The 16,563-nt window shown below is 39.2% G+C and overlaps 1 protein-coding gene across 1 annotated transcript in view; it reads right to left on the bottom strand.

The window, feature by feature from the left end:
- KLKB1 (kallikrein B1) overlaps positions 1-15,884 on the bottom strand; it is a 33,034-nt gene extending 17,150 nt beyond the window's left edge. Inside the window, exons 1-6 of the mRNA XM_036763551.1 lie at positions 15,751-15,884; positions 14,488-14,546; positions 12,164-12,326; positions 8,023-8,129; positions 7,188-7,347; positions 5,755-5,864 (exon numbers count right to left, since the gene is read on the bottom strand). Of these exons, the coding sequence (XP_036619446.1) occupies positions 5,755-5,864; positions 7,188-7,347; positions 8,023-8,129; positions 12,164-12,326; positions 14,488-14,545 (598 nt within the window). The 5' untranslated portion in view covers position 14,546; positions 15,751-15,884. The remainder of the gene's footprint in view (positions 1-5,754; positions 5,865-7,187; positions 7,348-8,022; positions 8,130-12,163; positions 12,327-14,487; positions 14,547-15,750) is intronic.
- Between the last annotated feature and the right edge of the window lie 679 nt (positions 15,885-16,563).

The following is a 16,563-nucleotide window of genomic DNA, read 5'->3' as shown; positions in this document are numbered from 1 at the left end:
GCGCAAAATATTTCTTTGTATTTGTTACATCATTTGAAAGAAGACAGAATCATTCCATGTTTGCAAAGTGAGCAAATTCTTAAATTTTTAAGGTAGGCAGATTTTTCCAGTGGCAGTAGACTCTTGATCGAAACTCTGCTAATCCCCATCATTCACTCAATCCTGTCTAAAATTATAAAAAAAAACTGCATTTTACTCCATTGGCCATCTGTCATATACTCAGTTGTCCTTTGCATTAGTCAGACCCACAGTCTGGGTACTTGGGAATATGAATGATCATTTACTTTGAGCTATTTTTCTGCAACTACCCATGATTCTTCACCAACTTCCTCCCTCAGTACCTCATCATGATGTGAAGGTAGCCCATGGCTATTCCTGCAAAAGCCAAGGACTGCCAGTTTCTACTAACCTGGAAAGGCTTCAAGTATTGGCCAGGCTATTTAAGTTCAGAGATTCTTATTAACAGAAAATCATCCATTAGGTGATAGATTTTCCAGGGACAGTAACTCTTAAGATGATCTACTAAGGAATACACAAGATACACAGTGTGCATTGATAGAAAAAAAATCCCCTCAGTAATGAAGTCATAGATTATTAAATCCCCTCAGTAATGAAGTCGTAGATTATTTAAGTATTATTAAGTACATATGTAATAAGATTAGGTAATGAGATGGCATGGTAGATTAAGCAATGGACTTGGAGTCAGTATGACCTGAGTTGGAATTCTGCTTCAGACACTTATTAACAGTGTGACCCTGGGCAAATCACTTAACCTTTCTCCACTTCAGTTTCTCCATCTGCAAAATAGGACGATAATATCACCTACATCTCAGGATTTTTTTATTAGGAACAAATGAGATAACATATGACAAAAAGTGCTTTGCCAACCTTATTCTATAAATGTTAATTATTATCACCACAGTCCCTTATAGCTCTAAAGGTCTGTGACTTTTATGATACTCAACCAAAAAAAATATCAGATAAATACCAAAGAGTTTATAGAGCCTGACATAAGCAAAGTTAGATTAGATCAGGAGAAAGTTCATTGATTATCACTTTTATTAGACTTGTTTGTCAATTCCAGTTGTATCCATTTCTAGTTATCTTATAAATTAGCATAACCTTTATGTAACTTTCAATAGTAATAGGGAAGTTGAATCACTGGTAACACAGGGAAAGCAATACCAAACTGATTGTGCATAACTTAAATGACTTAACCCATCAAATCCCCAAAGAGGTATGTGGGCAAGCTAATTTGAGAAGATGAATTCATTTGTATTTGCAATCCCAATGCTTGGCACATAGTAGGCTTTTAACATATACTTGCTGACTACAAGTATTTATGGAATGTCTTTTATGTGTAAGTCAAGTCTAGTCAACTCAACAAGCTTTATTAAGTACCTATCATGTGCAGTCATTGTGGTAAGTGCTGGGCAAGCATTGTGTTATATCCTGGTATTACAAACCTGAGCAGTGCCAAAAGAGCTATGAGTACAATGATGAAAGGGAAGGCTTACTTCTGAATGCAGGAGGACTAAAGTTAGCTGGCCCTTTTAGTCTGGGGATCACTCCAGGCACAGGGAAGAAAAAACACCAAGCTGAGAAATCATTAAAGGAATAGGGACTGTCTAATTTGGCTAAAGCATAGGGCTTCCATGGGGGGGTAATGGGAGATACAACTAGAAAGCTAAGGTGGGACCATAGGAAGAATAATCTTTTCATTTTAGCCTTGAGAAGTTTTACTTTATTCAGTAGGCAATATCGAGCCACCCAAGTGTTTTGAGGCTGGAAATGACATGGTAGGAGGTAGATTCTCTTCCAGCTCAAAGACTCTATCTTCTGGGCCCTAGTAAAACATTAATCTATTGGCAATATGTAGGATGGATTGGAGTGGGAGAGATACTGGGAGTGGGAAGGCAGGGAAATCAAAAGAAAATTCTTGTAGTAGTTCACTTAAGAGGTTATGAGAGTTTGAACCAGGATGGTGGTGGTGGGAATGGCAAGGCAGGGACTGATGTAAGAGATTTTGTAGGACACAGGAATGATAATAGTGCCTAGGAGTGAGGAACAAGGGAGAAGGAGGAATCAGATATGAAATTTCAAGCCTGTGTGACTTTGAATACCAGTTCCATTCACAGAAATACGGAAATCTGGAAGTGTAGATCATTTTAGGTAGTAAGATGATGAGTTCAGTTTGAGACATGCTGAATTTAAAGCACCAGGAGGATAAGACCTGGAAGAATCTAAGAGATAATTGGGTATGTAGTTCTACAGGTCAGGAGAAGGGTCATGGCTTTGAGATAAAGATTTAGGAAGTAGATTATCAAGGTAAAGAGTATATAATAAAAGAAGGCTGAAGACAGGAACCTGCGAACCATCAACATTTTTTTGGTCTAGGAAGAAAAAGAACCAGTGAGAAAGATAGAGTAGGAGCTTATGAGTTTTTCCAGAGCCTCCACTTTGTGGAGAGGTCCTGGCTATCCATCCTTCATCCGTCTCCTGGCTCTGCTTCTGACTGTTCAACTCTGCCATTATGTAGGCGCCTCCCTCTCAACTCTCCATCATGTTTTTTGGCTCTCTTCTATGAATTGTCTCACCCCCCCTCCATTATAATATAAGCTCCTCACTCCCCTCCGTGTTTTTCAGCTCTCTTTTATAAATTGTCTTCCTCATTAGAATGTAAGCTCCTTGAGGGCAGTGGTTATTTTTCTTTTTGTTTGCATTTGTATCCTTAGTGTTTGGCACAATGCCTGACATGTGGTAAGAGCATATTAAAAGTATGCTGACTGACCACTGACTAATAAAGAGATTCATGAATTGGATAGAAGGTTGAACTAGGTAATCTCTCTGAAGACTCTTTCAACTCAAAGATTCTATGACTATCTTCTTGACACTCAATTCCCCAGACACCTGTCCATACATCCCATTTTGTTTAGTGTTTTCAAGACAACACTCCTCACTTCTATACTCCATCTATCCTCTTCTGCCTAGAGGCATTTATCCCCATTCCCTTTCCCCTGGATCTCCAATTTCTTTTCATCTCTATTGACTCCTTCCTCTTCAGCCTAAAAACACATGCTCATGAATCCCCTATCTTGAAAAATCATTGTCCTATGCTACCCTCTTTTTCTATTATTTCTCTCTCCTCTTTTTCACCACTAAACTTTTAGCTATAATACATTATCTATATTCACTATGTCCTTCTCATCACTCTTTAATGTCTTGGAATATGGCTCCTATACAAGATAATAGATTTTGAGCTCGAAAGGACCTCCAACTCAGTGAACTCATTTTGCAGAGGAAGAAAGCAACATCTGCAGAAAGCCTTGTCCAGAGGCTAGAGACATGATTCAAACCCAGTTTCTTCCTGACTCCAAGTCTAGCACTCTATCCACTATCCCTATGACTATATTAAGTCTAATGTTTTCAACATCATTAATCTTTCTAGTTGCTAGTTGCTAGATTTGATCTTTTTTTAGTTCCTATCTTACTTGAGATTTCTGCATCATATGATACTGTTGACCACTTCATCTCTCTTGAGATGGTCTCTCATCCTCTCAATTTTCTGATAGAGCCATACCTAGGAGGTTTTTGCTGGAAGAGGCAGAGACAATAGAACAGGTGAATACCAGTGGCTGCACTGAGGCTTTGAAGATTTTATCAAAGAGGAACTCCAAGAGAGGTTTGGAGAGAAAGATAATTAAGTTCCCTTTGAACATGTTTAACTGAAGATGCCTATGGGATTTCCAGCTTGAGTTGCCCATTGAAGATATAAGTCTGGAGGTTAGAAGAAAGGTTAGGTAAGGCTGAATAAATAGATCTAAGAATCATCAGCATAAAGACCATAAATGAACTCATGGTGCTAGTCAAATTACCAAGCAAGAGAAGGATAAAAGGAGAAAGTTCAGGCTAGATACTTGGGGGAGTATCCATAGTAAGTGGGCATGACCTGGATGAAAATCCAGAGAAGGAGACTTGAGAAGGAGCAGTCATACAGGTAGGAGGAGAACCAGGAGAGAGTAGCATTGTGGAAACCTAGAGAGGAGAAAGTAGCCAGAAGGGGAAGGTGATCAACAGTGTCAAAAACTGCAGAGTTAGGAAGGATGAGGTCCAAGAAAAGGTCATTAGATCTGGTGATTAACTTTGAAGAAAGAACAGTCTCAGTTGAAGGATGACATCAGAATGAGGCACTGGAGTAAGCCCTAAGTGGATGATTATGCTGAGAAATTATAAAATTTGCTTGAGATAGAAAGTTGAAGAAGAAAGTCTGTGAATATAGCGATTAGCCAATTCTTTAGATCATAGATTTTCAATGATTTTTAATGCCAACATGAATTAAAAGTCAACCTAAAAGATCCTATCTCTCAAAAATCTCCATTCAAATGTTTTAATTTGTCTCAAGGACAGTCTTACAAACAATCAATCAATGGGTATTTTAACCACCTACTGCACACCAAACACCAAGTTAGAGTATATGAATACAAGGGCAAAGATGAAGTGGAGGATGAGGTGATGTATAAGGGATGCAGAAAGTCCCCAGGGCAAAACTAACTTATCCGTTGTCCTATCTGAAGTCTCCACCCTCTCTCAGTTCCAAGCCCCATGTAAAGACACAATGAAAACACTCCCCTTAAAGTAGTAAAGGAGAAAAAGCCACTAGAAATGTCTGTAGCAGCCAATGAAGCATCACTCTCATTGGCATTTGGTCATACCACATCTCATGGCTTTTGTTTATATTGCTAATTGCATGCCCCAACATACCTTCTGGACTTCCCCTTCTTGGATCTCTGCTTAGCCCCATGAATTTTGGTCCTCAGACTGTTCCCCTCCTCACGTTTTAGTCTCTTCTTCAAAAAACAAACTAATAAATAAACAAACAGCCTAGCTCCCTAAGTTGAATTGGCTTGTGTTTTCTACCAGCATCTAGCAATCAGCCCTTCCTCCTGTCTACTATGGAAAATATAGTATACTAGGTGAACAAGGTACTCTCCTTACTGATGTCTACTTCTCCAGATCCTCTGACCTGTCTTCCCCTACCCCTTCTTCACCTTTATATCAGCCCTAGTTAACCTAGTTAACCCCATATTTCCTTGGGGTACATCAGTATCACCCCTTAAAAGAGGTCATATAGTACAAAGGAATGAGGATTGCATCTGGAGCCAGAGGATATGGGTTCCAGTACTGGGTTTGCTACTTACTTAACTTCTCAGGAATTCAGTTTCCTTGATTGTAAAATGAGGAGATCTGACTGGAAGACTTCTGAGGTCCTTTATAGCTCTAAATCTACAATGATGCAGAAAACCTATTTCATGCATTCTATTTGTCAGTAATATCAGAATTTGTGCTACTCCATTTTCACTCACTGGGGATAGGAAGTTTTGACAGTGGGCAGGAAATTGAGAGGACATCCCAGGCAATTTAGGGGCCAGAGAGGATCATCTTAGGAAAAAAGGGATCAGTGTGAAGATATTGAGAAAGGGCTGATGAAAAAGAGAGACAGCCCCCTGGCCTTGCTATAGCTTGTCTGGTTTTAATAATGTTACCATCATTGATGCTATCCATAGCTTCATGAATTAAAATGAGCATTAGAGATAATCCTCTTGATAATCCAGGTGAATTATCCATCCATCTCAGGAGACAGAGTTCCATTGGTCCAAGTTATAGGAACCTCCACATTAGATATAAGCTCTGTTCAAATGTTCCTTGTATTCTGTACAAGAAATTGTGTAGAATGGTGGATATATAAGTAATTACCCGTATTAGAAAGTCCACAGAGCTTCAGGGAGAATCCTGACACCAAGCCATCTATCACTTTGATGTTGTAGGGGAATCCTGACTGGCTGTGCTTCAGCAGACATGTGTTTCTGAGCCAGAAGGAAAGAAAGCTCATTGATGATTTTGCTTCATATCCATTCTTTGCTTTCTGAATATTGTCACAAAATGAAGTAAGTTATGTTCGGCAGCACAATTAATACTTCCATCTATAACTGGTTTGATCCCCTCCCTCGGCAAATCCCCATTGAAAATTACGTAATGATGATCATGGCAATAAGATAATTGTGGCAATAAGAGAACAAGAGATGAAGCATTTGGAAACCATAACATGGGTGGAATGGTGAAAAGAATCAAGGAATAAATCAATTAGGAACAGGTTTGGGAAGGCCCTGACTTTGTGTGCATAGTTGTGTGACTGTGTCCAAAACTGGACTACTAAGCTATAGCTAAAAATCTATTCACTAATAATACACCCATAGACCTTTAACAACATTACCATGCCTAGAACATTGCCTTGAACAAAGCCTGTGCTTAGCCTGGAAGAGAGAAGACAAATCATCTTTTGTGTTTGAAAGGGTCTTTAGCTGAGACTCAAGCCACCTGGGCTTATGCCTCGGCTCCAATACATAATAGATGAGCAGTCTTGGGAAACTGGTGCACCTTGGTTCTTTTCCATCTGTAAAGTGGGATAATACATATTTATGTGCCCACCTCACAGGGTTGCTATGAGAATCAACTGAGGTGACAATATATTTTGCAAAGATAAAGTAGAATACAAGCTCCTTGAAGGCAGGGACTTGTTTTGTATTTGTCTTTATTGTTAAGTTTTCATGTTTCCCAATCCCCCTTCATGCTAGTCCCCTCCCTCTATTATCATCTGTAATTTATATTGTCTATGTCTTGTTCATTCATAGTTGTTTGCATATCATTTCCCCCATTATACTGTGAGCTTCTTGAGGACGGGGACAATTTTTTTAACTTTAGTGTCCCCAGCACTTAACAGGTGCTTGTTAACTTGTCTTGTCTTCACTTGATTCTTGTGAATTTTCCATCCAGTGTGGTATAGCAAACCCAACAACAAGGGTGGAATTCTAAAATGGACATTCTTTGGACAGAGAGGAGGCTGGAATGCTTTCAGGTCCATCAATGAACCATGCTTGACCATTTACCTTTGACACTTATGAAAATATAAAGTCTCTTTCTATGCCATTGTCCACTTCCCTGAACTACTCTGTCTCCCCTGGGAGATCTCATCGGGTGACTTAGCCTCAACCATAAAGATAGCTGCTATTTCAAGAATCCCAAGAAGGAGAAAAGTGATATTGAAATTTCCTTCATTTCGATTTGAAAAAGGTTAGTTGAGGCTTAAATTAAAATCCTTAACAGAATCTTTAAGGAAGATTGTTACTCACCGATCCTCGGGACTGTGGAATGTCTGCATGGCATACGTGTAAAATTGGCAGAGGGCATGGCTGGTACATTGTTTTTGACACTCTTCAACACTGTTCACCTTGGTTCTATTGACATTCACCCCTCTCATATCAAGTCCGACATACTTTTCCTTGCTACAAGCTGTAGAAACATAACAAACAGAACTAATGCAGTTTTGTAACTGGAATAATGTAACCCCTTTAATCAATGGCCCTGAAAGAATTTCCTCTTTAATACACCATTAGGAAAAAAACTCTTCTTTTTAAATTTTCTTTTCAATTCACAGAACAAAACAAACATTTCTGCAACACACTACAATAAAAAAGATGATTGCACATGAAACTGTGCCTTTAGGCCACAGGTTCCCCACCTCTGTAATATAAGAGAGAGCTATTAGAATAGAAGGGAAGGAGGGAAGGAAGGAGGTAAAGGAAGGAAGGAGGAAGGGAAGGGGGAAGGGGAGGGGAGGGGGAAAGGGAGGGGAGGGCTAGGGCAAGGTTGAGGGAAGGAAGGAAGGAGGGAAGGAAGGAGGGAAGGAAGGAGGGAAGGAAAGGAGGGAAGGAAGGAAGGAGGGAAGGAAGGAGGGAAGGAAAGGAGGGAAGGAAGGAAGGAGGGAAGGAAGGAGGGAAGGAAGGAGGGAAGGAAAGGAGGGAAGGAAGGAAGGAGGGAAGGAAGGAAGGAGGGAAGGAAAGGAAGGAGGGAGGGAGGGAAGGAAGGAAGGAAAGAAGGAGGGAAGGAAGGAGGGAAGAGAAAAGCTAGGCAAAGCATGTTATAACTAAGTCAGACCAATTAAAACTTAAGTAAACTACAACTTACCACTTTTTTGGTAAATACATTGTTTTAAAGAATGCCCAGAAATTGCATTTGTCTTAGTCATTCTTGGAAGAGTCCCGGTAACACTGTCTTTTAAAAAGCAACCAAACCTGTAGGAAAGGAGTGCATCACTTAGTGAAAATGGATAAGTATGTGAACAAATATTTTATAATTATATAAATTATTATATCTATATAACTATCAACACATTTAAAATTCCTAACTCATCAATACTTAATATGTTTTTAAAATGTATTTTATATTTAATTTATAGAAGAAAACAAGCATTTCCATGACATAATAAAAAGATGCTTGCATGTGAAACTGCAAATCTACTATGCACAACTTCCTATTCTTTTCAAATATACAACAAAATTATCATGTAAATTTTTTTCTTTTTTTCTTCCCTCCTCCCCACCCTAGAGATAGCTACCATTGACACAAATATAAATATATATACATATATATGTGTGTATATATATGTGTGTGTGTACATGCATACACATATATGTAAAATTATTCTATACATACTTTTTATCAATTCTGTCTCTGGATGCAGATAGCATCTTTCTTCATATGTCCTTTACAGTTAGTTTGGGTATTTTAAATATTTTTAACGGACAGAGAATCTATCACACACACCTTTTCTGACACTCACAAAAAAAAAGAATTAATTGCCAGAAAGCAATTGTCAATTTAATTCTATCCAATAAGCCATTGAGGTCAGAACACCGCACTAGAGGAGATAACAAAGTTGAGACAAGGCATGGTTCCTTCCTGGAGCATATAGTCAAGCAGGGACGTATAGTCTATATACAGATAACTCTAGTGAATAATAATACATACTAAATACTGTTTTTCCTTTTCTTTGCATCCCTAGAACTTAGACCAATGATTACTATTTAGTAAGCACTTAATAAATAAATGTAGATGAATTAATTCTATAATTGTATGTGTATTTGTACGTTGTCTCCTCCCTTAGATTGTAAGCTCCTTGGGGGCAGGAACTGTCTGTTGCCTCTTTTGGTATTCTCAGCATTTAACACATGGTAGGTAGTTAACAAACATTTATTGATTAATTGAGTGATTGATTAGTGTGGCACGATATAAATTTCCATCTAAGATAGGTGGAACACAAGGTCTTTCCTGGCTTAAGGGACAGGGAAAGGCTGTGATAAATGAGCTGCAATACTTTCAAAGATAGGTGATTTCATCACTTTGGGCTTTCTACCCATGCAAATCAAAACCCATCCAGCAGAGGGAGAAAAGCCCTTAATTAGAGTCTAAAATTCTAGGTGTGAAAATCAGAGACTAATGAGGTAAATTAAATATAAGATCAGAGCAAACAGCAAAGATAGCAAAAACTAAGAATTGTGAAAATTTCAATCTCAGGTGTGGTTGTGGCTCAAAAAAAAAAGCATTACCTTGTGGTTAATTGACACCTCCACCCCTGCCATCCCTTATAACAAAGAATTTAAAAACAAGGGAAAAAATCAACCAAACTAATCAACACATCAAAAAAAATATTACATGCAATATTAATTCAGTCAAGAAATATTTATCAAGAACCTACAATGTTCCAGGCACTGTGCTAAGCTCTGGGGATACAAAGAAAAGCAAAAGATAATTGACAGGCTTCTCTGAGCTTAGAAAGGCTAGTTCCAAGACTCCAATAGCACTGGAATAATATTTTCAAAGCCTATCCATATTCTTAGGACCTACCAGAACAGGCATTTCATTGGCATAGGCTTCAAGAACCTGGAATCATCTCCAAACCATGATGAGTCATCTGAGAAGGACTTGAGTGGGAGGAGGGGGACGCCTATTATCCTTCCTCATTTAATGATTTGTTTATGAATTATTAAAGATATAAATAAGGACTGGGATTGAAACTAGGACTTTACTGATATAGGAAGCTTCTTCTACCCATGCAAGCTTGCTCCTTTTTTGCAATGTATATGTAGTCTTCCAGAGTTGCCTAGAACACAATTGCTTAAGTGACTTGTTCGGAGTCATCCAGTTGGTATGTGTTAATCTTGAACCCAAGTCTCTCTGGCTCTGAGATCAACTTTCTATCCATGACACTGTGCTGCCTTTCTTGTGAATATTTGTCAGACAATAAAAAGGATCCATCTACTGAAGTCTTAGTCTGAGATCTCATGATGGCATGGAGGTAATCTGGGCACTCAAGGGCCTTTTCTCAATGAAGGATGATTCCTTCTTCTGGGCCTCTGTCCAGCATCTGACACTATTGAGCTCTCTCTCCTCCCACATACTTCTATATATTTTTACTGTCTATGGTTTTGTGACATTACTCTTTTTCTATCTATCTTCCCACTTCTTAGTCTTCTTGGCCAGATCCTCCTCCAAGGTCATGCCTACTGACAATGAGTGAGCTATGTCCTATGTCCTCTTCTCTTCTCCTTTTATACTATTCTGCTTGGTGATGTCATCTGTCCTCATGGGCTCGATATCAGCTCTATGTAGATGATTCTCAGATCCATATATCCAGCCCTATCCTTTCTCACAAGCACCAGTCCAAATTCTTCTTGAGTATCTTGAGCTGGTTGTCCTGTATACATCTCAAACTCAACGTGTCCAAAGCAGAACTCATTATTAATCTCATCCAAAGCTCATTTCTTCCCTATTTCCCTATTCCTGTCAAGGATATCACTATTCTTCCATTATTTCAGAGTCATTCTCTGCAACTTACTTATACTCACCCCCAACACTCACCAGATCTATTGCCAAGTTTTCTCTTTCAATATTCACCATACATCTACCTTTCTACACTCACACTGCTGCTGCCTTGACTCAAGCCTCATATCTTTTTTCTAGAATACTGCAAAAGCCTTGTTGGTTCCCCTGCCTCACACAAGATGACTCCTTTACTCAACAAATTCCAGTGGCACCCTACTATCTCTGAGATCAAATCTAAAATCCTTTGTTTGGCATGGAACGTCTTTATCACCCTATGACCTCCCTAGTTTTCCAGTCTTCCAATACTTTACTCCCATAAACTCTGCAATCCAGCAGCACTGGCCTTCATGCTGTCTCTTGAGTACAGTACTCCATCTTTGGATCTTTTTTACTGAATGTTCTAGAATGCTCTCCTTTCTGGCTTCTATGGTTTTTCCTTCAAGACTCAGTTTATAATCTCCTTCATTTAAGAGGCCTTTCTAGGGACTACCCACCCACCAAAGGCTAGTGCCTTCCTTATGGGATTACTTTTCGTTTACATTGCATATACTGTGTATATAAAATTTTGTGCATATTAGTCACTCCTTCCCCCATGAGGGGGACCTCGTTGTAGGAGGGACCATTTTTGTTTGTTTGTTGGTCTGCCTTTCTTTGAATCTCCAGGGCTTCAGATAGTGCCTGACACTAATTAGTAAGCACGTAATAGATGTTATGGCAAAGTTATACCAGCTTTGAAGATAATCAATCAATAAGCCTTTATTAATTGCCTACCTAGTACTAGGCACTTGACGTGCAAAATCAAAAATGAAAGAAGGAAAGACAGAAATAACTGTGTGTCTATAGTCCATGGTTCATCCTGGGTTAAAATCAGTGAATTAAGTTACCAGGCTATACCGTATAGCTATGTCAATGAGATAAAAGGATTAGAACAGTGTCTGGCACATAGTAGGTACTGTATAAATGCTTATCCCCTTCCTTTCCCTACCATGTGATTTTTTTTGGAGGAAGATGGCAACATGAAAGGCTAAGATCTGCATTAGTAAAGGAAGCAGTCTCAGAAATGAAGATATACATCTTTTCATAGCATCATAGACGTAGAGGTCTAAGAGACACTACAGGCCATCCCAGGGGTAAAGAACCTGTGGCCTCAAGGCCACATGAGGCCCTCTAGGTCCTCAAGTGAGGCCCTTAACTGAGGACCTAGAGGGCCACATGTGGCCTTGAAGCTACCAAGTTCCCCACCCCTGATCTAGTCTCACTCCCTCATTTTACAGATGGGGATGCTGAAGCAGAGGGAGGCGAAATGACTTGCCAAAGGTCACACATGTAGATGCTAAAGTGGTAGAACCAGTGTACTCAGACTCCAAAACCAATGAGCATCGTTGGGGGAGGGGCAGAGGGAAGAGGGGATCAGTTTCTCTGATAACGAATTGAAAGCCTTTACCTTTTGTTCTCATCACCAATGGCGTTCGCCGGTAGAAAGCTAAACAGTATGCACGTGGGGTGGAAGGTGCATACTCTCTGGCAGTGCTCAGCAGTTGGAGTGTGCACTGCATCCACATCTCCTCCTCTGAAGAAGGTGTTTTCATAAAACTGAGTCACGCACTCTGTAACAGAATAGGGAGAACAAGGATCTGGCGCAGTTAGCAATGGATGAGTGCCTTCTTATTTACTTCTTCCCTCGACATTATCACCTTCACCCACCCTCTCCATTCTTAGCAGTCCCCTCCCCCCACAATCTCAAGTAAGATACTGCTCAAATTCCCTAGATCATTCGGCAGTGAAACAGAGCAATAGATACCGGGCTGGCCCTGCAGGCCTCAGAACCTACCAGCTGGGTGACCTTGGGCACATCATTTAACCTCCGTTAGCCCCTATAAAATGGAGTTGATAATAATAGCACCTATTCCCGGATATTGTGAAGGTTTAATGAGGTCATATTTGTAAAGCACCTGACACACGGCTGTTATTATGATTTTTATTACCATCATCATTATCATTGCTGCTATTATTAATTATTATTATTAATTATTATTATTATCATCATTAGACTCCCACCCATCTGTCTGGACTTCTTTCATAACACCGCCCTTCACCATCTCCTCTTTCCAATCAATTGCCCTAATAATAATTAACATTTAATTAGTGCTTTTTTATACATATTATCTCATTTGATCCCACAACATTCTTGGAAAGTTAATGCTATTATTATTTTCATTTTGCAGATGAGGAAACTGAGGCAGACAAGAGCTCAGTAACTTACCTAGCAGTGTGCTAGGCACCAGAGGTTCAAATATAAAGAGTGCCTCTGCCCTTAAGGTGTTTAAATCCCACTGGAGAGGCATGTAAAAAACATATTCAAAATAAATGCAAAGATTATTTTTTGCAGGGGATTGGGAGGGAGGTTGAAATACCAGCAGCCAGGGGGGTCAGGAAAGACCATATAAGATTTGAACTTAGGAGGAAACTACGGATTCTAAGAATTGGCGGGGGTGGGGGCAGGGAGCATTACAGGTATGAGAAATAGGTTGGGAAATATCATGGAAATGGGAGATGGAGAATTACATGTGAGAAACAGCAAAAAAGCCACTTTGGCTTTACCATCTGTGCATGAAGGGGGCTCATATGGAGTGACTCTGGAAAGGCAACTTGGAATCAGATTGTGAAGAACTTTAAAGGTTTCACAGAAGAGGATACATTTGATTCTATAGGGAATAGGGGAGCCACGGGAGTTCATTAGGGGAATAATACATTGGATCTGTGTTTTAGGAATATAAATGAATAATTGAAGTGGCACATTGGAATCTCTGATATGTGGAGAGAGAGAGGAAGAGAGATAGAGATAGTGACAGAGACAGACAGATAGGCAGAGACCAACAGGGACAGAGAGACAACAGAGAGAGACAGGCAGAGACCCGAGAGAGAGAGGGAGAGAGAGGAAGTCTTCCACCGTGGACAAGAATTTCACAGAATAAGATGACATAAAGGGGGTATGATTTGGGGTAATTGAGAGAGTATCCTTGTGGGTGACAATACGGATCCATCAAGGATCTTATTATTTCTTATTCCCTATAAACTGCAAGAGAGACAGGTGTTTGTTTGGGGACCACTTGAATACAGTCAAATGCATTTTGACACCTTCTAGTAGTGAAAATAAGTAATGATCCTGTCGTAGATGTAGATCCAGAAGAGATCTCAGAAGTCATATAGGCTATTGAATAGAATCTATTCCTTTTTTCAATAAAAAAACCAAGGCCAAGGAAAATTTGATGATTTGTCCAAGGTCACACAGGTAGGAAGCATCAGAGGTAAAATTTGAACTCAGTTCCTCTGCTTTCAGAGTCAGTGCTCTGCTACAGTGAAACAAGACTCCTAAAAATGGGCATAGCTCTTCGAGTATAGTTCTTGATTTTGTTTTTGAAGTCTGTGTTGTTAATTCATTTCAAAGGTCTGTTTTCTTGGATTAGCAACCTTCCCCTCCCATCTGATTCTGCACTTCTGGGCCTCTCCCCCTGGTTCATGATAAAAGACCAGGACAGTAAGTCTAAAGAGCTTAACTGCTAGTTCTTGCCTTAGTTCTTGGTCCTCTGGTCCCTAGAAGGGGAGTCAGATGATCACAGACCCAGGGGCAGATTGCTTTTTAGTTTCCTACTCTCCCCAGAGAAATGAGCCCTCTTCACAGGCTGATGCCAAGGACAGCCACCCTCTCAACTTTACCAACTATGGAAAATTCTATTTGGATAAGATATATGTTAAAGTTGAACTTACCACTGCTCACCATAGCAAAGAAGAACAGGAAGTAAACTGCCTGGTGTGGGAAATCCATCCTAAAATGACAAAGCACATGAATAAGTCTCTAGGCTAGGACAATGTCTCCCAAAAAAGCATGACCTGGAGTTATGGTGGCCAAGTAATCTAACAAATCAGTAACTCGGTCATCTGTCTCTTCCTTGCTGATAGATGTTAACTATGAATTCTGGGCACAGAATTCCAGGCGTTAAGAAGATGGGTCAGCAGTAATTTTGTGTAATTTATCATTTGGAAAACAAAGTCAGTGCACGTCAGAAAACATGGAGTATGACAGCAGTAAACCACTCCCAGATCTTGGCACCATGCTTGACACATAGTAGGTTCTTAGGAATGTTCATTGACTTAACTTGATAGCAGCCCCTCTCGTCCACCTTCTTAGTTTTGTCTTTCTGAAGGACATTTCAGGCTACCAAATATCTAAATCATAGCTATATATTTACATCCATATCTATGTCTATGTCTATATCTATGTCTACACTTAGTTCTCTCTATGATATAACTTATATATTACATATTATAAAATATATAAATATGTTATAAAATTTTAAATTATATAACATAATGTAATATATCATAAAATATATGTTATAAAATGATATAATATAACACAATGTAATAAAATATTATGTCATGTAGATATATCATTATATTATAGAGATATATAATAGTTATATATGTAGATACAGCTATATTAATACAGCTTTAACTATTAGTATTGGTGGGGAAGGAGGATAGAGAGGGAAATATATATGTATATATGGGGAGACAAATCTTCTATCTCTTTCCATATATATATAAAATCATCATGCAACTGTTTAATCCTATATTATCCCTATGTATCAGTGATGCAGCTTGTGATCTTACAGTAAGGAAACAGTATGGGAGATATCTGCCCAGGCTTGATTTTAAATCGTATCGATTTCCACACATACAGTAGATTTAGAGTATAATCTTTTTTCTATTCTACTTTGTATATGAAAATGTACGATGTATTAATGACAAGTTTGGAATGAACAAAAAACACATTTTGTTTAAAAAGGTGACTTATGCTCCATCTTTCCACTCATAGCTGGCTCATTTTGGCTTCCTAAATATGCAGTGATTTAGAATCAAAACATCGCTTCATCGATGTAAAAAAAAAAACACACCAAAACAAAAAACCATAGTCCATTTCAAGCAATGACCTATGGAGAAGTGATCAGAATAAGAGAGGTTCTCTACCTGAAATTTTGCAGGCTTCGATGGCTCTGGCGGTAAGGATTAGGTCTTCTTTCCACTTAAAAAGTTGGATGATCGTCCCTTCATACAGAGGACTGTGACACAGCACGTATTTGCTTGGCTCTAACATTGACTCTGATCCTCTGCCAACGGACTGTCAGCATTTTTCTCTGTCAACATCTTTCATAAATGTCCAGCCCTCCTGGGTTCCAGCGACCTCATTAATATGTCAGCTATTTTGCTGTGCGACTGTGTAATTCAGGCCCGGGATTATTTCATGTTTCGGAACATCCCCTGTCATTTCTGAGCAAGTAAATTGCCCTTCTTGGACTGCACTTTTTCTATAGGAGAAGTATGAAGGGGATCTGACACGGTGGATAGAGTCCATAGAGCTAGATTGAGAGTCATAGAATCATAAAGCCAGAGGGGACCTCAGAGTCCATTCAGAACAACCCTTTTGGATATGTGGCTTGTCAAGGTTATACAAGGTGCAAGAGACAGGTGGGATTTGGATAGCAGTGTGTGGGTGGGTAAATGTTTAACAATAGGTGCTTTGAAAAAATGTACCCATGACACACTTTTTATGTTTAATCTGCAGAACTAACATTTTCCCCATTGGTTTCTTAAGTCTGGAAATCAATAAAACAATAAATCAAGCCTGGATTTGTTGCATTTGCCCATTTCTGAGGTATAAATACTCATACTGAAAAATTTAACAACTGGCTCTCTAGCAAAAGCAAATTAAAGATAGCTCACTAATTGAGTTCAAGTTGGATTTGAACCCAGATCATTTGACTTTGAACCCAGTGATCTTTC

Source organism: Trichosurus vulpecula, chromosome 6, assembly GCF_011100635.1.
Source record: "Trichosurus vulpecula isolate mTriVul1 chromosome 6, mTriVul1.pri, whole genome shotgun sequence".
Taxonomy (NCBI): Eukaryota; Metazoa; Chordata; class Mammalia; order Diprotodontia; family Phalangeridae; genus Trichosurus; species Trichosurus vulpecula.
The sequence above is the reverse complement of the archived record's forward strand: the minus strand, read 5'-3'. Positions and strand labels throughout refer to the sequence as shown.